The 24,614-nt window shown below is 46.6% G+C and overlaps 1 protein-coding gene across 1 annotated transcript in view; it reads right to left on the bottom strand.

The window, feature by feature from the left end:
• Window positions 1-24,614, bottom strand: part of LOC115462208 (probable ATP-dependent RNA helicase DDX60) — a 348,344-nt gene that overhangs the window by 47,953 nt on the left and 275,777 nt on the right. The window contains exons 32-33 of the mRNA XM_030192222.1: window positions 23,403-23,507; window positions 7,689-7,830 (exon numbers count right to left, since the gene is read on the bottom strand). Of these exons, the coding sequence (XP_030048082.1) occupies window positions 7,689-7,830; window positions 23,403-23,507 (247 nt within the window). The remainder of the gene's footprint in view (window positions 1-7,688; window positions 7,831-23,402; window positions 23,508-24,614) is intronic.

Here is a 24,614-nt window from a genome sequence, read left to right as displayed (position 1 = left end):
GACGCCCTGAGTGTTGACCTAAGAGAGCTTGGGGGCAGGGTAGAAGTGCTGGAGGAGCGCGTGGACGAGATGGGGGAGAGAAACGAAGAAGCTGAAAGGTGCATGAAAAAAATGTCAGAACAGACAGAAGACCTGCAGTTTAAGTTGGACGACCTTGAAAACCGGGGGAGACGTCAAAACCTCCGGTTTCGGGGCGTCCAGGAGAACGCTGATAATGAAGATGTCCCGACGTTTGTGCGTGCTATATGTGCGCAGCTGTTGGGCCCAGAATTTGATGTTAGCCAGATTGCCATGGACAGAGCGCACAGAGCACTGGGGCCGGCGAGAGATAACAGGCCGAGGGACATAGTGGTTAAGTTTTCCACATATGCCTGCAAAGATCAAATATGGCAGAAGGCTCGCCAGTGCTCTAACCTCGAATTCAATGGAGCTCGAGTGGCGATCTACCAAGACCTATCCTTGTTTACGCTGAACCTCCGAAGGTCTATGAAGCCGGTAACAGAGGTTCTAACCAAGGAGAAGATTGCCTACAGATGGGCATTTCCATTTGCCATTTGCTTCGACCTCAAGGGAGAGAAGATTCGCTGCAGGTCCGTGGGCGCTGCGTGGAAAAGCCTACATGAAGTGGGTTTAACCCCCACGGAAAGTTTGCCTATGGGAATGGCCCCCTCAACAAAAGAGCGTCTGCAGAGATGGAAGAGAGTCGAGAAAGGGGCAAAGAGCTCAAGACATCAGACCTGAACTGTAGAGGTTGGACTTTCAGGGGTGAACTCATTTGTGCAGTTATTTTCCCCGAAGGGGGGTAAAGTTGAGAACATGTTCTAGAGAGAGCAATTCAAATGATAATGTACTGATTGGTAGTGGAAAATAAGGTGATATTGTGGTCGATTGGAGGAGGAGGGAGGGATGGGGGGTGGGGGGATTGGGGGGGAATTCATAATATCTGATTGTTACATTGGTTAAAATAAGTTGCGATTTGGTCAGGGGGGTTTCTTCTTCCAAGTCCCAGGCAGTGCCGAATGGCACTGGTTGGTGGATTCAGGTTAGGGGGGAGTAGGGAGGGTTTATGGGGTAGAGAGAGGTTCTGGGGGCTAAGGTGGGGGGGAATTAGGGTAAGGGGGGAGGGGGATAGTTTGGGAGGGGGGAAGTTGTTATTAGAGTTAAGTCCTCAAAGGTCAACATGTTATTCTTCATTCTCTCTATTGAAGATTGAATGGTAGACTTTAAAATCTGTACATATAATATAAAGGGGTTGAATTCGCCTTACAAGCGACACGCACTGCAACGTGAGCTACACTTGATGAAGCCGCGAGTAGTCTTTTTACAGGAAACACATCTATTACAAAAGCACGAGGGGCTCCTGCTGTCTAGACAATATAGGCAGGTTTACTGTGCCTCAGATGCTACGGGTGCAAAGAAACGGGGAGTGGCCATCATGTTTCATAAAGACACCCAGGTACAGATTCTGCATTCCAGAAAGGACAAGGAGGGTAGATTCCTATTTTTACATGTGTTATTGGAGCAGGAGGAATGTACATTGGCTAGTATATACGCCCCAAATGAAAGGCAGGACTCTTTTTTCCTGCGCTTGAACAGGGAATTGCAGAAATTTGCTAGGGGTAAACTAATTGTAGCTGGTGATTTTAACGCCACCATGCAGCCAGGTCTGGATAGATCAGCTCCTCCTGCTCCGATTGACTGCAAACTTTCTCGAGCCTTGAAATGTTTGGTTGACGAACTGGGATTATACGATGTATGGAGACAGGCTAACTCTAGGGGGAGAGAGTATACTTTTTACTCAACGGTGCACCTTTCCTACTCCAGAATTGACTATATTTTAATGGATAAGACACTGTCTGACGGGGTAGGGGGGGCCACTATAGGTCATATTACTATATCAGACCATGCCCCAGTCTGGGCCAGAATTTCATCCTTGCAGGCTGAGAGGAGGGATAAGAGATGGGCGCTTAACAACTCTCTGCTGCAAAACCCAGAACTGGTGGTGGGATTTCAATCAGTCCTGAAAGAGTATTTTGACCTCAACATAGACTCTGGACCACCACTGGGGGTAGTATGGGATGCTTTTAAAGCTGTGGCGAGAGGGTATTTTATTAAACAAGCTGCTCAGAAATCCCGAATCCAAAGGGAACGTTTGACTCAATGTATGGGTGCAGTAGGGGACCTGGAAATTAAATATAGGCAGTCTGGCTCGAGGTCTGACTACCGGAAGCTGCAGGCAAAGAGACTGGAAATAGCCTCCCTACACGAAGATAGTCTGAAGTTTGCGCATGCTAGGACCAAACAGGTGTATTACGAATGCACTAATAAACCAGGTAGACTATTGGCCACAAAATTAAGGAAAATAGTATCTGACCGGCACATATTAAAAATAAAGGGAGTTAGAGGAGAGGTTCTGCATAAGGCCACTGGGATAAGAGACTGCTTTGCACAATACTATGAGAGGTTGTATCGGGAAGATCCCACTGTACAGACGGGAAAAATAGATGAATACTTGGCTGAAAGGGGTTTGAAAGTTTTGTCCGAAACGCAGAGGGTGGCACTAGACCAACCAGTGAGTGTAGAAGAGGTGCTGCAGGTAATTAAAGCAATGCCAGCGGGTAAGGTGCCAGGCCTAGATGGTTTCACCAACGAATTTTATAAGATCTTTCGACCACATCTGGCACCCTATTTAACTTTGATAGCCAACTCGGTGAGAGAAGGGGCCCCACTACCAGCGACGATGATGGAGGCTTGGGTGGCAGTAATTCCCAAACCTGGTAAGGACGGAACTGAATGTGCCTCGTACCGGCCAATATCAATACTCAATGCTGACGTAAAAATTTTGGCTAAGGTTTTGGCCAATAGGCTGGCGAGGCTGTTACCTAGTCTGATCCACCCCGACCAGGTTGGGTTTATAGCAAATAGACAAGCTATGGATAACATCCGGAGAACAGTGGACCTCTTGTATGCAGCCCAGACAAAGGCCAGTCAGGTGGTGTTGTTAGGGCTGGACGCCGAAAAGGCCTTTGACAGGGTTCACTGGGGGTTCCTTGATAAAGTCCTGGCTAGGGTAGGGATAGGATCTCAGTACAGGGCCTGGATTGGAGCGTTGTATGCGGCGCCGCGGGCGTGTGTGAGGGTGAATGGTGGACATTCGGAGATGTTTGGGCTAGGCCGCGGTACGCGACAAGGGTGTCCCTTGTCTCCCTTACTCTTTGCACTGGCAATGGAGCCATTGGCAGAGGCGATTAGAGAACATCCGGATATTACAGGGGTTAAGGTGGGTGGACAGGAATACAAAGTAGCATTATTTGCAGACGACGTTTTGTTGTCCCTGTCTAACCCTTTAATCTCACTGCCAAATTTAATGAAGGCGATAGATGAATATGCTGCAATCTCTGGCTATAAACTCAACGCGGGTAAATCTATCGGCATGGCGCTGGGTATACCCCCAAATATATTGGACTCACTGAAGGCGTCTTTTAATTTCAAATGGGAGCTTAAAGCCTTGGGTTACTTGGGAGTTAAGATCTCGAGCAACTTATCTGATCTGTTTGATGACAACTACCTGGTCCTTAGAAGGGAGATACAGAGGGATCTGGATAGATGGTCATCCATGGGACTGTCCTGGTTTGGGCGCATTGCCACGATTAAAATGAACATTTTGCCCAGACTATTGTATTTATTCCAGGTACTGCCCTTGAGGCTGTCCAGGTCCTTCTTGTCCGGGATTCAGGACTCCTTGATACGGTTTATATGGTGTCATAAGAGGCCACGTTTGCCGCGAGCGGTGCTATATAAGAGTAGAAAAGAGGGAGGCTTGGGTGTGCCCAATCTTACCTGGTACTATTGGGCAGCACAAGCTAGAGGGGCAGTCGATTGGTTTCGAAGGGAAGAGCATAAGAGATGGATAGATATTGAACAAGCCCTGGTGGGTTCGCGTGAGCTTGGGCATCTCATGTGGTTGCCTGGTAAATACAGAGGTAGGGTGGAAAGATTTCCGCCAGCAGTCCAGACTACCTTCCACTACTGGGACTGTATGTTTCCGGAACGACAGCCGATTACATCTGGCTTGGCCCCGATTGTGGATAACCCTTTATTCGAACCAGGTATAGGCAATAGTGTTTTTTGCAGATGGGCAGCCTCGGGTTTGGATTTGTTGGGTCAATTACATGTGGGGGAGGCTGTTTCGCCCTTTGAGTCCTTGGTGGAGGACTACGGTCTTAATCCTAGTGATAGATATGCTTATTCGCAGCTCCACCACTTTCTCAAAGGGCCTATATATGGTAGATGCTTGGGGCGAGAAATTCACCCGATGGAGGAGATATGTGTAGACACTGGACGCACCAAGGGATTGATATCCTTTTTATACGACTATCAAATGAGACGCGCAAAAACGTCTATATTACATAGACAGAGATGGGAACAAGAGTTACATTTTACACTACCAGAGGCCAGGTGGCTGGCTCTTGAGAAACAGATTCGAAAATCTTCAACGGCGGTGGCCCTACAGGAAAACGCTGTTAAGGTGTTTTATAGATGGTATTTGACTCCGGCTAGGCTACATCACATGAGTGCTCAGATATCCCAAAATTGCTGGCGAAACTGCGGGGGGGTTGGAACAGCGGGTCACATCTGGTGGACATGCCCTAAAGCGCAGGCATATTGGATGGGGGTTCGAGCACGTATTCAGGTATGGACTGGTAGGTCTGTGCAGTGGCATCCCTCGATCTTCCTCTTGGGCGGGCGACCAGATGGCCTTACGTTAGACCAGTGGCTACTTGTGCGCGCCTCCCTAAACGCTGCCCGGGTGAACTTAGCTCAAAGTTGGAAATCCCCGTTGGTCCCTCCAATGGTGAGATGGATAACTAAGATCAGATATATTTGTGAAATGGAGAGACTGACAGCCTTGAAGAGAAAAAGGCTACCTAATTGGCAGAGAATTTGGGACCCTTTTCTGAATAAGAGTTTGGAATAGCAAGAAAATGACTGTAAGGCTCTGCTGACTGCGAGGACGGGAGGGAGGGGGGGAGGGAGGGGAAGAAGTTGATAAGGGGATTTGGGGGATTAGTATAATTAGGAAAAAAAAAAAAAAAATTAAAAATGTGTGAAGTAGATTAAGATTGAGATAAGCTATTGTTATAATGATGGTTATATTGTTTGACACACAGTCTTCGCTAACGGTAATCCTTGTATTATGCTGAGATGTGTAATGTTCTTATTTGAATAACAATTTTCAATAAAGACTTCCAATAAATTAAAAAAAAAAATCATATAATAGCAACGGAGTTTAACTTGTCATCATTGGCTGAAGAAACCTCCTTTAATACAATCCAGTTCAATTTAGTGCAATTTAATTCAATAAAAGTGCAACAAACATGTAACAATGTGCTGAACATGCTGCACTGCCTTCTTATTTAATATCCATGACCAACGATGGCCAGCATTTCACACTGCAGCTTAGGGCACGTGGATAAAAGTAAGAGACTCCAGGCTCCTGTCTGTTCACTGACAGTTTTTTTCAGCCAATGATGACAAGTTAAGCTCTGTTAATATTATATGATTTTTTAATGCTGGAGCTTGTTGAAGCTTTTTCCTCCTATACATTTTCCATGATAAAGCATAAGAAGCATGGTTTATAGTATTTCCACTGTTTTGTTGTGAGGATCGTTTGGTTTTTGTTAGCACTTTTTTTCCTAAGCCAACTCCCGATCCATCTATTTAACTGAGAGACAGTAGATTAAGGGGTTCCTCCTGGAAGGTTTATGATCCTTCACATTTAAGGAAGAATCCGCAAACGAATCTTTTCCGGAGATGGGAAGGCGGTAGAACGAGAGGACATGAAATGAGATTGAAGGGGGGCAGACTCAGGAAAGATGTCAGGAAGTATTTTTTCACGGAGAGGGTGGTGAACGCTTGGAATGCCCTCCCGCGGGAGGTGGTGGAGATGAAAACGGTAACGGAGTTCAAACATGCAAGGGATATGCATAGAGGAATCCTGTGCAGAAGGAATGGATCCTCAGAAGCTTAGCTGAAATTGGGTGGTGGAGCAGGTGGGGGGAAGAGGGGGTGGTGGTTGGGAAGCGAGGATAGGGGAGGGCAGACTTATACGGTCTGTACCAGAGCCAGTGATGGGAGGCGGGAAATACTGCTGGGCAGACTTATATGGTCTGTGCCCTGAAAAGGACAGGTACAAATTCAATTCAAGGTAAGGTATACACATATGAGTTTGTCTTGGGCAGACTGGATGGACCATGCAGGTCTTTTTCTGCTGTCATCTACTATGTTACTATGTTACTATGTATTTTACTGGAGCGGGGTGACACTCAGTAGTACAGAGTCCCTCCCCCCCCCACCACCACTTTCTTCCCTGCAGTTTGCCAGTCAGTTTGTAGAGATGTTTTAGACTCAAGTTGCCTTCTGTATGGGGCAACTGGAGTGCTTACTGCCAATATAGTTTTATCTATTTGCATTTAGCTAAGTAGGATTTTCCTCAGCCAATTATCCTTTCTTTCTTCTGTGAAAGCTTGCGTTTAGTTTTCTATTTTATTTTTCCTGCTCAAGCCACCTTGGCTTTTCCACCATGAGTATTCTTAGTCTGCAATGTTACTTCACCAGCAGGTTTCCTTTGCAACTGCCAGACAGTAGGCAGGAAAACCTTCTCAGATGGAGCAACTGTTTTATTTTTGGTTTGCTGTTCAGCGATTCTAGTCTGTGGTGCTGATTTGCCTCATGACAATTTTTTAATGCCTTTGCTTGTTCTGTGGGCTTTCTCTCTCCAATTTTGAGTGCTAGATACTTCCTGCATACCTGAAAGCATTTTAACCTACACTGCAGGCTCAGTATATTCATCGTATGCTTCAAATATTAAGCTTAAAGTTTGCTGTGGGTGGTGTATTATTTTTCGTCAAATACAGCTGTTCTTTTTATCATCGGTTTAACGCTCAGTGATTTTCTGATGGTGGTAGCTAATTTTTATGTCACGATGTCTATACATATCGGAAATGCCCCTTCACACCAGTCAAGAAAGAACATACTTATCCATCATACCACAGAGCAGGAATCCATAGCCAAAGAAAAAAAATCTGTCAAATCCTGATGCACAAGACAGCCAACCTCCCTCTTGTGCCATTTCCTATACATTTTGTGCTCAGTGCATTTTTCTTTTGACACCATTTTTGAAAAGGAAAATCCGAAGAAAAAATGCACAAAAAAAAAGCCATTGGCATATATGGGGGTGGGGGGAAGAATTCTTAGTGGACTGGCCACCCTTATGCACCCTAGTATCTCTCTGGCTTTGGTCACTGCCTCATCACATTGTTTTTCTACCTTGAAATCTTCAGATAAGATTGCTCTAAGGTACCTTTTCTGCTCACTGTATATCAGCTTCTGTCCTCCCTATTTGATTTTTGCACCCCAAATTCAGGACTGCACTTTTTTTTTACATTGAATCTTAACTGTCAGGCATTTGACAGCTTCTCAAGCTTAATTAGGTCATTTCTCATTTTGTCAATTCCCTCAGGTTGCCATTCTGTTGTAAACCTTAGTTTTGATATGTAAAAGAAAACCTTTCCTTTTAACCCTTTGTCAATATGACTCACAAATATATTGAATAGATGTATAAATACTACTACTACTACAAATCATTTCTATAGCGCTACCAGTTTAACTGTAAAATATATACTTACCAGTCTTGATTGGCTGACATAACTTGCGGAATAAGCCTTTCATCAGAAATCTGACCAGAACAAAATTTCCAGGTTCATGATAATGCAAATGGCTCACAAGTCCAGCAAATCCCACTGGGATACCTTCTTGATTCAGATAACTCTAAAGAAATACATTTTATTTCAGACATAAATATCTTAGCTAAGAATGATGGGAAGCACTTGGATCATTGTTCGCATTATATTCCCTGTGAAGACTTGATTAGTAATTGCATAGGGAGCAAAAGAGAATTTCAGGCAGCCACATGGCCAGGGAAATTAGTGATCCATAATCAAAGAGTAGAAACTCTACACACAGAAAGATGACTGACAGTTTTGAAAAGTTAGACGTTAAAGTAGGGAAAAGGCTAAATTGGCTAAACTGTGGGTTCCAGATAGTAAAGAAAAAAAAAAAACAGAGGTCTTTCTTATTTCCCTGTATAAACTAATTTCTGAAGGCTAACTTACCACACAAAACATACTTTTTAAAATGACATACAACAATTATTTCAGAAATGGGTATTCTAGCACAATGGAGGGCAAACATTTTGATGCAAAGGTCACATAAAGAATCGCAAACGGGCTAGAGGGCAAGAGGACATCTGCAGAGCAGGAGCAGGTGTCCCTCTTAACATGGGTGGAGACCAGAAACATGGGTGGCTGAGGTCCAGACACAGAGAGAACAAAGAGTGAGTATGTATCAGGTCTTTCTAACTCTGGCTAGGATTGCAGTGGTCCCTGCTGCATTGGGTAGCTGGCAATGAGTTTCCTGGCTGGTTGGGCTGGCAGAATTTGTTCCAAAATTCTGCAATTACCTCTGGCTCACTGGCAGTAGGTCTGAACTTGCTCTTCAGTGTTATCACATTTTGGGCCCTGAATGATGATGCTGAAGGGCACTTGTGGAGTTCATACTATTTTCCCAATGCAAAGTGGGCAGAATTTCTCACACAGATTTATTGCCACAACCTTTTTGAACTAGAGTTAATATGTAGACTTATAGAACAGTACAACCCATAAATTCCTCATTTTATATCATTTTCTGAAATATAGCTTATGTTAAAGTGTAATATTATTTAGACAGTTTTCACAGAAGAAAGGAGCAATATGAGTTCTTTCTTCCTTTAGATTGGCTGTCACTACTGGAGGGACCTGCATGGTCTTAAAACTCATACACGTACCCCCCCTCCCCACACGTTCCACCAGGTAAAACCAAGTTACTTAGCTGTAGCATGATACAAATTCTCAAAAATTGGTAATGTCTTAGAATACATGGGGAAAAGCCTCCTTAGCTTAGAAAATTTATGGAAGGCCTTACGTGCGTACAACTTCCCACTTCACAGCATTGCCCTGGACCCCAACGATTTTTACAAAAGACTAGTTTGGAGTCAACATCTAAGAGAGATGGGCAGGAATGCTAGAACTTGTACACTGTTGCCCACAGAGAGCTGCAGATAAGTACCTTGATTTTCTCACAAATTGGACTCCCTAGCTACAAGCTACTTTCTACAGAAAAAAACTGAAAAACCTATGAAAGGTGCTGGTAATAGACAGATGACTAAAACATTTTGGTACCAATGAACCTTTTCAAGTTTTCTATCCTTTTTGGTGGGGAACAAGGCAGGGAAAGAAGAAAATGAGTTTGGGGGGGAGGGGGGGATTCATTTCTAAATCTCAAAGAGTTGTGGAAGACAAGCTGGTCATCAAATTGGAAATGCCTTTCCAAAGAGTAATAAAATGTGACTGTATAAACTGATGTCTATGTTGCATTCCAGGAAATCTTTATAAAGACTACCTAAAGTATAGTATTAACACAGCAAAGACCCAGACATTATCCCCTGTATTCTATATATGGCACCTATATTTGGGCACCCAAATTTGGGCATGGAACCAAAACGCCCTATTCTTTAATACTGTGCACTCAAAAGTCTCAAGTACAATCCAAATGGAGGTGTGGCCATGGGAAGGTCAGGAGCATTCCAAAAATGTAGACACAGTGTTATAGACTACTGGGGTTACACAGCCAGCTTGCGTGCTAGAGGATATGGTATCAGAAATGAGTGTAGATGGGTTCAAAAAAAATTTGGAAAGTTCCTAGAGGAAACGTTCACAGTGCTATTGAGATAAGAAATGGGGAAGAACACTGCTTATTCCTGGGATCAGTAGCATGAATCTCGCTACTATTTGGATTTCTGTCAGGTATTTTCGATCTGAATTGGCCACTGTTGGAAGCAGGATGCTGGGCTAGATGGACCATTGGTCTGATCCAGTATGGGCTATTCTTATGTTCCTATGCCAGGATTTACACCAGGTTTCAGCAGGCATAAGTCATCACGCCCAAAGTTAGGCGTAGGAATCCACATTAAGTGCTATTCTATAAAGGACGCTCAGCCTGGAGTGACTTTTATAGAATAGCACTTGGCGGGGATTTTTCCTGGTGCCTAATTTTGAGTTCCTATTTCAATTCTTCTTTGCTCATCCAAGTATCCAGCTTATGTACTTAATAACAACCAAATCCACACAGTAGTATTTATTATTTGTAAGTGGCAGAATTTACCAGGGTAATTAACATCACAGGCATAGAAAAAAACTTAAACATTTTACCCATAAATAGTGGCTGTGCCTTTAAAAATCAAAGAAAACTTAACTTCATTCATAAGTGCTGTCAATTCTCAACTGCAACCTAATTTTGAGTGTCATTTACTGAATCTGGACCTATGAGGTTAATTCTATAATTAAGTGCCTATGATTAGGTGCCTGCAGAGTGACATGTAGGAGCCTATTCTATAAAGGCTATTCTATGGGGCGTGTCAAGATGGCGCCGAGAGCGGACGCTTAGTGAGATCGCTCCAGCCAGTTCTGCTAATTTCTGTTCTGTTGGGAATTATGCCTCATTTTAAAAGAAAGGGAGCAGTCCGGATAGTTCCCCCACCTACCGGGACGTCCACGCCAGCGAGAACGGGACTGGAGCGTTTCTTCCCCGCTCTCACGCAGTAAGCGGGGTGGATTCCTTGGCGGGAGTATCTGGTGAAGCAGAACCCTCGCCGGAATGCGAAATATCTCTTTCCCCCCTGCCGCTCTCTAAGATTCCTCCAAGCCCAGCAGTCGGGGTGAGTCGGCAGGAGAAACTGACGGACACCGGAAGAGTGGAAGTTGGCGGACCCAGTGGGGTGACCGACTCACCGATAACATCTAAATCTGCTGGGAAGGAAATGGAGGTTAATCTGGGGACAATATGGCTGAAATTACTAGAAATGGAAAAAACCCTTCGTCTGGAGAGGCAAAATCCTTAGGTGTTAAGATGCAAGAATTGAAAGACTCTGTTGATACGACTAAACAAGATTTTTCACAGAAAATTGAGAGTTTACAAAATGAGGTGGTACAAACAAACGAATTTAAAGCTGCTGTGATAAAAGACAATGTGGATATCAGGAGAAAACTTGAACATATTGAAAATCATAACAGGAGATTGAACTTGCGCCTGCTTAATTTTCCTAAATTGTATGGGGTTTCTCCCCAAGATTTATTTACTAGATTTCTTAAAGAAAATTTAAAATACCCTCAAGAAGCAATTCCTCCATTAGAAAAAATTTACTTTATACCAAATACGATTAAAAAAACAGATGAGGCAACAAATGTTCAACCTGGAAATGAAATGGATGTGGAAAATCTAACAGCGATTTTGGAACAGTCAATAGAAACTGCCACTGAAAGGGCGACTTTGTTGGTGACTTTTCTTTTTCAACAGGATCTGAATGCTGTAATGAGACTTTACTTTAAAACAACAAATCATAATTTTGGTGGAGAAAAAATATGGTTGTATCCAGATGTAACAAAAGCGAAAACAGTTTCTTTCAATGAGATTAAAAACAATAGAATTGGGAGGTTCCTTTCTGTTAGCATATCCATGCAAATGTATTGTGAGGTTTAATAGCACTAAATATGTTTTTTATGTTCCTGATCAGCTTAAGTTGCTCCTAGATTCAAAACAACGATAGAGATAACAAATAGTAGACTGAGAAATGCGGTGTCACCATTTTCTTATAGAAATTGTTAATACAAAGGTAGCTTCACCTATTCTAAACCCCCCCAATTTTTTGAGGTCTAAGAAAGCCATTTAAAGTGTAATGTTAAAAGACTATGTAAGAAATGTTTTATTTTGTGGCTGTTTTTCACTTAACAGTAATATTTCTGTTTAAGTTTAAAGTAAACTAATAAAAATTATGAAACATAAAGGCTATTCTATAGATCTATAGGTGCCAGCTGTGTGGGTGTTGGAGTACCCCCAATATTTTTACCTATAAGTACAGTGCACTCCATTTAAGTGCACGTCGGATAAGCGCATGCTCTGTTTAACTGCATGCCGTACTTCAGTCCCTTTTTTGGCACCATCAATTTCTATGGGGACAAACTTTGGTTTAACGCACCACTGATAAGTGCAAGATTCGCTTATATGCATGGTTCAAGACCGCTCCTCTGCAGGAAAGACTCCGCATAAGCGCGAGAATGGAATATGGAAGCCGATTGGCGCGTGACAACCAACGAGATTTCACATTTACTGCCTCTTTAACTGCCACAGGCAGAATAAGCGAAAGAATGCTGTTAGAGCGTACACCAGGGTCGTCATCGCGGCGGAACTGTAAGACTTTAAAACTGGCTGAACGAATACAAGTTCTTAAAAAATTAAAAAACAAACAAAGTCAAGCATCTATTGCTAAAGAATATGGTGTCAATCCCAGTCAAATTTCACGGGTCTTGAAGCAGAAAGACCAGCTTCTGGAAGACTGTCAAAACAATACAAATCCACAACGGAAAAGAAAACGGGCGGGAAAAGCTGAGGAGGTAGAAGATGCTCTTCTTCGATGGTTTTCTCGAGTCAGGAGCAGACAGTTTCCTGTCAGTGGTCCACTGCTTATGTAGAAAGCTAACCAGTTAGCTGAAAATCTTGGACTAACTGAATTCAAAGCCTCTGTTGGATGGTTGGAAAGATGGAAGAAGAGGAACAGCATAAAATTCAAGAAACAGCATGGTGAGAAACAAGACGCTGATGACTTTGGTGCTGAAAATTGGGTGGTTTCAGTTATTCCTACCATCTTGAACGATTTGTACCTCATGACATTTTCAATACTGATGAAAACGGTCTCTACTGGCAAGCGATTCCTGATGGAACACTTGCATTCAAACATGCCGAAACTACTGGAGGTAAAACGTCAAAGGACCGACTAATGATCCTCCTTTGCTGCAATATGCATGGGAGTGAGAAGTTGGAACCCCTCATCATTGGAAAGAGCAAACAGCCCCATTGCTTCAAGAAAGTTAAGCAACTTCCTGTGTCATATGAGGCTAATGCAAATTCATGGATGACTGGGGAAATTTGGAAGCAGTGGCTAAAGAAGTTAGACACTAGAATGCGGGCACAAAAGCATCAGATTTTGATGTCAGGCTGTCTAACGTCAAGGTGGTCTTCCTGCCACCAAACATTACCTCTCTGATCCAACCTATGGATCAGGGCATAATAGCCAATTTCAAACAACATTATCGGGCTCTTGTGCTATGTCATCTGATGAGCGTTATGGATGACCAGACTGGCAAGGATAAACGTGCTGTTGAACTGGCTTGTAATCTATCACTGTTGGATTCCCTACATATGCAGAAAGAAGCCTGGAATCATGTTACACAGGCAACCATTGTGAACTGCTACAAGCGGGCAAGCTTTGTTAAGGACGTGGAGAGGGATGAAACAGATGCAGCTATTGCAAACACATCAGATGAAGAGGATATTGACATCCCACCCGGTGTTACTGAAGAGGAGTTCCATAGCTACGGTAAAATTATGTATAATCATACCTGATAATTTTCTTTCCATTAATCATAGCTGATCAATCCATAGACTGGTGGGTTGTGTCCATCTACCAGCAGGTGGAGATAGAGAGCAAACTTTTGCCTCCCTATATGTGGTCATGTGCTGCCGGAAACTCCTCAGTATGTCGATATCAAAGCTCCATCCGCAGGACTCAGCACTTAGAGAATTACACCCACGAAGGGACACTCTGCCCAGCTCACCACCGCCGAAACGGGGGAGGGGAATTAACCCAGCTCATCCCCACACAAGTGGGGGAGGGGAATCCGTCCAGCTCAACCCCGCGGAGCGGGGGAGGGACACCACACCCGCCGATGCGGGGGGATCTGGCTTATCCTGCAACCGCAACCGCGGGAGGAGCTGACTGACCCTAACACCGCCGAAGCGGGAAGGGTACAAAGCTGCCCTACAGCCGCACGAAGCGGGAGGGAGTGCCGGCAGAATTTTAAGTCTCAATCCAGCCCCGTAAAACGGAGGGGAGAGGAATGCAGCAGCTCACTGTAACACAAACTCGTCTTAACTCTTGAAGAATCCAAGTGAAAAAACTTGAACACGAAGTCTTTCTGAAGTAACTGAAGACTAAACTTGAACCTGAAATGCAACCAGAATAAAAACAGTACAGATATCTGGGAGGGGCTATGGATTGATCAGCTATGATTAATGGAAAGAAAATTATCAGGTATGATTATACATAATTTTACCTTCCATATCATCAAGCTGATCAATCCATAGACTGGTGGGATGTACCGAAGCAGTACTCACCCAGGGCGGGACATTGAAATCCCTGACCTCAACACTGAAGCTCCAAACCGGGCCTCCGCCCGTGCAGCCACAGTCAAACGGTAATGCTTGGAGAATGTATGAGCCGAAGCCCAAGTTGCCGCCTTGCATATCTCTTCCAAGGAGACGGATCCGGCCTCTGCCATCGAGGCCGCCTGAGCTCTTGTGGAGTGAGCCTTCAGCTGGATAGGCGGCACCTTCCCCGCGGCCACATAAGCCGCTGCAATGGCTTCCTTGACCCATCTTGCCACTGTAGGCTTAGCAGCCTGCAGACCCTTACGAGGACCTGCACACAGGACAAACAGATGATCTGACTTCCGGAAATCATTGGTCACTTCCAAGTATCTGATGATGACTCGTCTCACATCCAGATATTTAAGAGCAGAGTACTCCTCTGGGTAGTCCTCCCTACGAAAGGAAGGGAGACAGAGCTGCTGATTCACATGGAATCGAGAAACAATCTTGGGCAGGAAGGAAGGCACTGTGCGAATAGTCACTCCTGCCTAAGTGAACTGCAGAAAAGGCTCTCGACAAGAGAGCGCCTGGAGCTCGGAAACTCTTCTGGCTGAAGTGATAGCCACCAAAAAGACTGCTTTCAACGTCAGGTCTTTCAGAGATGCCCTCGACAAGGGTTCAAAAGGCGGCTTCTGCAATGCTCTTAGCACCAGGTTGAGATTCCACGCAGGCACCACTGAGTGCAGAGGAGGGTGCAGGTGATTAACTCCCTTGAGAAAGCGCACCACATCTGGCTGCGAAGCCAGGGAAACACCCTTCAGGCGGCCCCTGAAGCAAGCCAGAGCCGCTACCTGGACTTTAAGGGAACTGAGCGACAGGCCTTTCTCTAGACCTTCTTGCAGGAACGCCAACACTGAAGAAATTGGAGCAGTGAAGGGAGAAAGTGAGCCTGCTTCACACCACGCTGCAAAGATACGCCAAACCCTGGCGTAAGCAGTAGAAGTAGAGCGCTTCCTCGCTCTCAGCATAGTGGCGATGACCTTGTCTGAGAAGCCCTTCTTCCTCAGACGCTGCCGCTCAATAGCCAGGCCGTAAGACCAAAGGGGGAGGGATCCTCCATCACCACGGGCCCCTGATGTAACAGGCCCTGCTCCACTGGCAGTCGCAGAGGATCGTCGACTGAGAGCCTGATCAAGTCCGCATACCAGGGACGTCTGGGCCAATCCGGACCCACCAGGATTACCCTGCCGGGATGCTTTGCCATCCGGTCTAGCACCCTGCCCAACATGGGCCAGGGCGGGAACACATAGAGAAGCTCTTGTGTCGGCCACTGTTGGAGAAGAGCATCTACTCCCAGGGATCGAGGGTCCCGTCCTCTGCTGAAGAAGCGCGGCACTTGGCAATTGGCCGATGACGCCATCAGATCTAGGCTCGGCTGGCCCCAGCGCTTCGTGATGTCCAAGAACGCCTGAGCCGATAGCTGCCACTCTCCGGGCTCCAAGGTATGGCGACTGAGAAAGTCCGCCTTGACATTCATGACTCCGGCAATGTGGGCCGCTGAAAGCTGCTCCAAGTTCGCTTCCGCCCACTGGCATAGATTCATAGCCTCCTTGGCTAGAGGGGCGCTCTTGGTACCTCCCTGGCGGTTGACATAGGCCACAGCCGTGGCATTGTCCGATAGAACCCGTACTGGTTTCAACGCCAGTACCGGGATGAACTCCAAAAGCGCCAACCGAATGGCTCTGAGTTCCAGGAGGTTGATAGACCACTTTGCCTCTGCAGGAGACCAGAGTCCCTGCGCTGTCCTTCCCAAGCAGTGGGCTCCCCAGCCCGACAAGGAAGCGTCCGTCGTGACGACAATCCACTCTGGGGTCACCAGAGGCATTCCTGCAGACAACTTGTCCATCTGCGTCCACCAGCTCAGCGCCTTGCGCACTGCTGGGCCCAAGGGAAGGCGCACAGCATAATCCTCCGACACCGGAGTCCAGCGCTGCAGCAGAGAGTGTTGAAGTGGTCTCATATGAGCCCTGGCCCAGGGCACTACTTCCATCGTGGCCGTCATAGAGCCCAACAGCTGCACATAGTCCCAAGCCCGAAGAGGAGAGGCTACTAGGAACTGGTTCACCTGAGCCTGAAGCTTGACAATCCGATTGTCTGGCAGGAACACTCTGCCCACTTGGGTGTCGAATCGAACTCCCAGATACTCCAGGGACTGAGTGGGGCGCAGCTGGCTTTTCTCCCAGTTGATGATCCATCCCAGGGAGCTCAAAAGAGCAACCACCCGGTTCACAGCTTTGCCGCACTCTGCATAAGAGGGGGCTCGGATCAACCAGTCGTCCAGATAAGGATGGACTTGTACTCCTTCCTTCCTCAGGAAGGCCGCGATGACCACCATTACTTTGGAGAAGGTCCGCGGAGCAGTAGCCAACCCGAACGGGGGGGCTCTGAACTGGAAGTGTCGGCCCAGTACTGCAAAACGCAGGAAGCGTTGATGAGGAGGCCAGATGGGAATATGCAAGTACGCTTCCTTGATGTCCAAGGATGCCAGGTACTCCCATGCCTTCACCGCCGCTATAACAGAGCGGAGAGTCTCCATGCGAAAGTGCCGAACTTTCAAGGCCCGATTGACCCCTTTGAGGTCGAGGATAGGCCGGACAGAACCTCCTTTCTTTGGTACCACAAAGTAAATGGAGTAACGTCCCTTGCCAAGCTGATTTTCTGGCACCGGAACGACCGCCCCCAGGCGGATGAGATTGTGCAAGGTCTGCTGCACTGCCACAGCTTTGACCGGAGACTTGCAGGGAGAGAGTACAAACCCGTCTCTTAAGGGTCGGCAGAACTCTAGCTTGTAGCCGTCTCTGATGACTTCCAGCACCCAAGCGTCTGAAGTTATTGTGGTCCACTCGCCCAGAAACGAGGACAGCCGTCCTCCAATCTGCACTGGGGCGTGGACCAAGACCCCGTCATTGGGTACGAGACCCTGGGGGAGGACCGGAGGGAGCACCTCCGGGACGGCGGTCTCTGCGAAAGGAACGCTGCTTGGGGGAGAAGGTCCTCTTAAAGGAAGAGGAGGCAGAAGAGCCCGACCTGCCCGGGCGGGTACTGACGGGCTTCCTGAAACCGTCCTCTGGAGGTACCGGGGCGAGCACTAGCTCGAGCCCTGACCTCTGGTAACTTCTTGCCCTTAGACGTGCCGAGATCGGTCACGATTTTGTCCAGCTCGACCCCAAAGAGCAGCTTGCCTTTAAAAGGCAATCTAGCCAGGCGGGATTTAGAGGCGTGGTCAGCAGACCAATGCTTCAGCCAAAGCCACCGCTGCGCAGAGATTGTCTGAGCCATGCCTTTAGCTGAGGCTCTCAAGACATCATACAGCAAGTCTGCCAAATAGGCCAAGCCCGATTCCAGGGCCGGCCAATCATCCCTCAAGGAAGAATCCGAGGGGGAAGCCCGCCGCACCATAGTCAGGCACGCCCTGGCCACATAGGAACCGCAAACTGAGGCCTGCAAATTTAAAGCAGTAGCCTCGTAGGACGACCTTAAGGCCGCCTCCAATCTTCTGTCTTGGGCGTCCTTTAGGGCCGTGCCACCTTCCACCGGCAACGCCGTTTTCTTAGTCACCGCAGTGATTAAAGAATCCACGGTAGGCCACAGATAGGCCTCACGTTCACTCACAGCCAAAGGATAGAGGCGGGACATAGCCCTAGCCACTTTAAGGCTCGCTTCTGGGACATCCCATTGAGCCGAAATTAAGGTGTGCATAGCATCATGCACGTGGAAGGTTCTAGGCGGGCGCTTCGTCCCCAGCATAATGGCAGAGCCAACAGGGGCTGAGGGAGAGACGTCCTCCGGAGAGGAAATCTTCAAAGTGTCCATGGCCTGTAGCAACAGGTTGGGCAAATCCTCTGGGCTAAAAAGCCGCGCTGCAGAGGGGTCATCCGCTCCAACCGAGCGGGGATCCGTCTCCTCCAAGGAATCCGCAAAGGACCGTTGGGAGACCTCAGACACGCTGCCCTCATCTACATCGGAGGAGACAAATTCCTCCAAGGCCTGGGAATCAATCCGAGGGCGTTTGCCTCTGGGAACCTCAACCTCTTTACCAGACGAGGGAGCAGGGGCAGCGTTGTGCATGAGGAAGGCCTGATGCAGCAGCAAAACAAACTCGGGGGAGAAACCCCCCAGACTGTGCACTTCCGCAGCCTGGGCAACAGCCCTAGACGCACCCTCAACCGGCGCTCGCAAGAGCGGGGGAGAGACATGCTGCGCATCCAAGATGGCGTCCGGCGCGACACTCCGCGAAGGAGCCGCGCGGGAAGAACGGCTCTTAACTTTAGCCGCTTTTGTGCCGTCGCCCAAATTAAGGGCGTTCATGGCATTAATGTCTCCAACCTCAAGGGCGGCCCAAGAAGAAGCCGTCCGAGCCGCGTGGCCGGCCAAGATGGCGGAGGCGAGGAGCGGGGGATGGGCGTTTATGGCGGGAAAAACCGCCACGCCGGAGGAAGGACCGGGACATTCATCGGTCACGAAACTGTCACCCAACAAGGGCGAATCAGGCTTGAAGACCCCCGCATCCCCTCTAGAAGCGCTCAAGCGACCCGGGGAGCGACCCTTTGCGCCCTCGCCCTCCGACGCCATATGCCACGAGGAGAAGAATCGGGGAACCCCTGCCCGCTATAAAAAGGTAAAAATTACCTGCTGTCCGCTCCGAGCTGTAACGACCTGGTGTCCCAGTGAGTAGCTGCAATAGACGCTTAAATAAACGTCGAAATAAACGCCTTTAAGGACGTTCAAAATTTTTTTTTTTTTTTTTTTTAACGGAGCCAGCGGGAGGGGGGAGAAAAGGAGGGACCTGGCACCACCAGGTTTGCACTTGCTCAAAAGAGCCCTCAACCCCAGGCACTCAACAAACCTAAAAATTAGGCTTGGAGGCCTAGCCAGAGCTGCTGCTGTGTGTGACCACCACCTGCTGAGATAGAGAACATACTGAGGAGTTTCCGGCAGCACATGACCACATATAGGGAGGCAAAAGTTTGCTCTCTATCTCCACCTGCTGGTAGATGGACACAACCCACCAGTCTATGGATTGATCAGCTTGATGATATGGAAGTAGCTGTTGATTACGATCTACAAACAGCTGAAGACAGCACTGATGTCGAGATTTGTGCCTACACGCAGGCAACAACGGCTGATGATGGAACAGGTGAAGAAATGAGCAGTGAGGCACATGCTGATAAAATTCAACAACCTCCTTCTGTCACTTTTGCAAGAGCGCTGGAGTCTTAACACCGTGCGGGCCTATCTGGAGGCCACTGGATGTCAGTGCTGACAGTTTTTACCATCTGGCAGACGTAGTCTATGGAACTCACAGACCCAAGATTGTACAGAGGACTATAACTGATTACTTCAAGTAAGCCTAATGTCAGTTAACGGAGACTGTATACTGTACGTATAATAATAAACAGTACTGTACATATGTTTATCAGATGTCAAGCTTCTTTGTCACAACGGTTAAGTGCACGCTCTGGTTAACTGCATGCATTTCTTTGGTCCCAGACCCTTGCACTTAAGTGGATTTCACTGTATATACATCTAGAGGAGCAACCTCCATGCTGCAGAGCAACAACAGGAAAACACAGGAACTGCTTCTATATCCTAGTTACTGGTCCTGCCTTCCCCAAGTTCCCCTGCAGCCTGTTGGCTGGTGTCTGTCAAATAGACTATAGGGGGAGTAGGGAGTTGCTGTAGCTGTAGCCTAGCTGCTGCAATGGGAAAGGGAAGTGCAGCAGACATTCACTGACAAATTCAGATAAGTTTATTGACATGATAATTTTGTGTAAAAATATTCTACCTTAGAAATGTACTTATTAATATTGCTCCAGTTATTAAATTAGAATATGCCACTAACTAACCTATTTATGACCCTTTGCTGAATGTGCATTACCTCACCATCATAAATGTGAATAACGGGGTATACTGTTATCTGACAGTATAAATCATTTGTATCTTAACTCAGGAGCAATTTATGACTCCAATATATAACAGGTAATCTAATGGTCAAGAGGTGAAGGAGACTATCCCAGAGGCCATAAACCATATGTATGTAGTCATTAGTAACTAACCTATGCTCCTGTAATAATGAATCTTTTTATGTATTCCTTTGATTCCTTGTGTTTAAAATGTCAAATTCCCTATATAAGGAGTTTGCCTCTGTCCAGAATTCAGAACATATCTTATCCGCCATTAAGACTGTATGTCCTTATATATCAACAGTGCTTTTTTTTGTGCTAGTACAGCATACTGGCACCTTTTTCTCAGGGCCGGCTCACCTGCTCGCCCTCAGCTCCCCGACTTTCCATTCGTGCCGCCCTGCATTGAAATCTTTTATTTTACCTCAAGTCGCAGCGGCAGTGAAAGCAGCAGGTAGGCTCAACTCCAGCCTTCCCTTTCCTCTTAGCATCCCGCCTTCATCTGATGTAATTTCCTTTCCACGAGGGTGGGAGGCTAAGGGAAGGGAAGCGAGGAGGCGAGCCTGCCTGCTGCCTTCACTGCTGCTGCGACTTGAAGTAAAATAAAAGATTTCAACACAGGGTGGCAGGAACGGAAAGTCACGGAGCTGAGGGCGGGCAGGTGGGGCTGGAACGAACTTGGGGGCAGGTGGAGTCTGGGGCGGGTCACTGGACATGGATGGGAGGGGAGGATAGGGGGCAAAGGAGAATTGCTGGACATGGAGGAGAGGGCAGAGGAGAATCGCTGGACATGGATGGGAGGGAAGGGTAGGGGCAAAGGAGAATCACTGGACATGGATGGTTAGGGAAAGGCAAAGGAGAATCGCTGGACATGAATGGAAGGGGAGGGTAGGGGAGAGAGGAGAACCACTGGACATGGATGGGAGGAAAGGATAGGGGCAAAGAAGAATCGCTGGACATGGATGGGAGGGAAGGGCAGAGGAGAATCGCTGGACATGGATGGGAGGGAAGGATAGGGGTAAAGGAGAATCGATGGACATGGATGGGAGGGGAGGGCAGGGGAGAGAGGAGAGTTGCTGGACATGGATGGATGGAGGGGAGGGCAGGACAAAAGCTGGACATGGATGGAGGAGAGGGAAGACAGGAAGGAGATGCACATGGATGGAGGGGAGGGGAGAGAAGTGAAATGCTGGACATGGATGGAGTGGAAAGCAGGGAAGAGAGGAGAAATGTTGGAGGGGAGGAAAGACAGAGGAAGGAGATGCACATGGATGGAGGGGAAGGGAGAGAGGAGAAATGCTGGACATGGATAGAGGAGAGGGGAAGGGAGAGAGGAGAAATGCTGAACATGGATGAAGGAGAGGGGAAGGGAGAGAGGAGAAATGCTGAACATGGATGAAGGAGAGGGGAAGGAAGAGAGGAGAAATGCTGAACATGGACGAAGGAGAGGGGAAGAAAGAGAGGAGAAATGCTGAACATGGATGAAGGAGAGGGGAAGGAAGAGAGGAGAAATGCTGAACATGGACGAAGGAGAGGGAAGACAGAGGAAGTAGATGCATATGGATGGAGTGGAGGGGGGAGAGGAGAAATGCTGGATATGAATGGAAGGGAGGGAAGACAGGAGGAGATTCACATGGATTTAGGGGAGAGAGGAGAAATTCTGGACACGGATGGAGGGGAGGGAAGACAGAGGAAGGTGATGCACATGGAGGGGAAAGAGGAGAAATGCTGGTCATGGATGGAGTGGAGGGCAGGGAAGAGGGGAGAAATGTTGGTGGGGAGGAGACAGAGGAAGGAGATGCACATGGATGGAGGGGAAGGGAGAGAGGAGAAATGCTTAACGTGGATGAAGGAGAGGGAAGACAGAGGAAGTAGATGGATATGGATGGAGTGAAGGGGGGGAGAGGAGAAATGCTGGATATGAATGGAAGGGAGGGAAGACAGGAGGAGATGCACATGGATTTAGGGGAGAGAGGAGAAATTCTGGACTCGGATGGAGGGGAGGGAAGACAGAGGAAGGTGATGCACATGGAGGGGAGAGAGGAGAAATGCTGGACATGGATGGACTGGAGAGCAGGGAAGAGGGGAGAAATGTTGGTGGGGAGGAAAGACAGAGGAAGGAGATGTACATGGATGGAGGGGAAGGGATAGAGTTCAAATGCTGGACATGGATGGAGAGGAGGAAAGAGAGAGGAAGTGACATGAACATGGATGGAGGGGAGGGGAAGAGGAAAAATGCTGGACATGGATGGAGGGGAGGGAAGACAGAGGAGGAGATGCACATGGATTTTGGGGAGATGAGAAATTCTGGACACAGATGGAGGGGAGGGGAGAGAGCTGAAATAATGGACATGGATGGAGAGGAGGGAAGAGAGAGGAAGTTAGATGAACATGGATGGAGGGGAGGAGAGAGGAGAAGTATTGGACATATCAGCCTCTCAACATCCAGGCTGTGAGAAAGAGGGATCTGATGCTGGGATGCAACATTTGTGCCTTGAGCTTCTGTGATCAATACTGGAGAATCCCATCTGATGGATCTCTTTATGAACATCTTCAGAGGGAGAGGAAACCAACCGAGTTCTATGTAGCATGCCTAGAGATCTATGCCAAAATCTAGACATAATGTATGAGAATGTGCATAACTTACTTGGCTTAATAAGTTAATCAGCGCTAACAGCACTTAAGCAATAATGAGCACTAATTGGCAATAATTAGAATTTATGTGCACAACTCGCTAAACGTATTCTGTAGTGAACTGTGCCTAATTTCTTATACGCGCAGTTTAAAAGGGGCATGGATAGGGGCGTTTCATGAGCAGTCAAAAATGTATGCGCTTAGTTATAGAAAATGGCCCAGTGCAGGTAAATCTACATGCAGGGATTTAGGCCATGTTTTGATTGGCCTAAATGGACGTGTGTAGTTTTAGGTGCTAGTATATCAACTAAGCATATTCTTTATACCACACCTAACTCTAGACTCCACTTATAGAATACCCTTCATTGGAAATGTTTACCACACAAATTGTTTAGGCGTCATTTATAGTATCTGGCCCTTAGTGCATGGGGTTAAGCCCATTTCTTAGTACCCTTCAGTAGACGTATCTCTTAATTTCATTAGCAAACAAGAAAAAATCAGGCTCACCTCTTGAATTAGAAACTGGCAAGAAAATAAAAAGTAAAGTTTTAGCATTTCTTCTGTCTTAGGCCTCTTGAGAGATATCAATGAGTGCTTCAGTACTGACAAGACCTAGGGTTAAAAAAGAAAATTTAATTTTTATAGTACTTATGAAAATAATTTTGAGTACAAATCCCAAATAATCAGTTTTGTTTGGATTTTCAGCTCTATGTATATACATTGATTACATGAGCATTCTGAAAAACAAATTACCTGATATTTTAGATTTAGATGTTATAATGACAACCCACATTTCTAAATCTGAACTAAGGTGAGTTAGAGTAGGGACAGAATACCCTATGAAACATATAGGCTGATTCACTAAAGGGGAAAAAAACCTTAGCAGAAATGTTAAATCTCTTTAATGTGCCCACTAAATATTATGTTATTTAAAAATGGAGCAATATAAATATAAAAAACATTTCTGTAAAGCAGGTACAAAATAAATGTGTAGAAAAGCATCCATGGTATACACACCACTCAGTTTCTCAAAGGAAAATGCCACAAGGAGATTAAAGGGTCTTTTTACTAAGCTTTGGTAAGCACTAATGCATGCTTACTGTAGGTTAAAATGCACCACTGCAGGGTATGCTCAGGCATCCTGTGGTAGTTTCGCATGTGTGCATGCTACTCACACGCTAAAAAATAGTTTTTATTTTTTTGCGCTGGGTTCAGATCTGGGAGCGGAGAGTAGGTATATTCTGTGCTAATTGGTTAGAACAGCTACATTGCTGCTCACTAACTGATTAGCATGTGATTAGCGCGTAAGCCCTTACCGCCTACAAGATAGGTGTCGGTAAGTGCTCACGCGCTAATGGGAAAATTAGGGCATGGCCCTTATTGCCAAAATAGAAAAATCAGCCATTTCCTGGCAGTGCTAAAAGTGGCCTTAGTGCACGGGAATGGCCAGTGCTGGGGATAGTGCAGGCCACCTTTTAGTGCTGCTTAGTAAAAGAGCTCCTAAATTTGAAAATGTCATACAGGCCATGGGAACATATTATTCACATGTCTGCAAGTTGCAAAGGTAAACAGAAAATTACCCTCTAAACTATGCATAACTCATGCAGTGGGAGGATGGATTTACTAAAACAGGAAAATTCCAAGGGTAGTTGTGAATGAAAGCTCAAGGTGACAGAATCTCAACCATGGATCTGACCCGGAAGGATAAATGAGAAAGTG

The sequence above is a fragment of the Microcaecilia unicolor genome, chromosome 2 (genome assembly GCF_901765095.1).
Source record: "Microcaecilia unicolor chromosome 2, aMicUni1.1, whole genome shotgun sequence".
Taxonomy (NCBI): Eukaryota; Metazoa; Chordata; class Amphibia; order Gymnophiona; family Siphonopidae; genus Microcaecilia; species Microcaecilia unicolor.
Note: the sequence above shows the minus strand (reverse complement) of the source record. Positions and strands in the feature narration are given on the sequence as shown.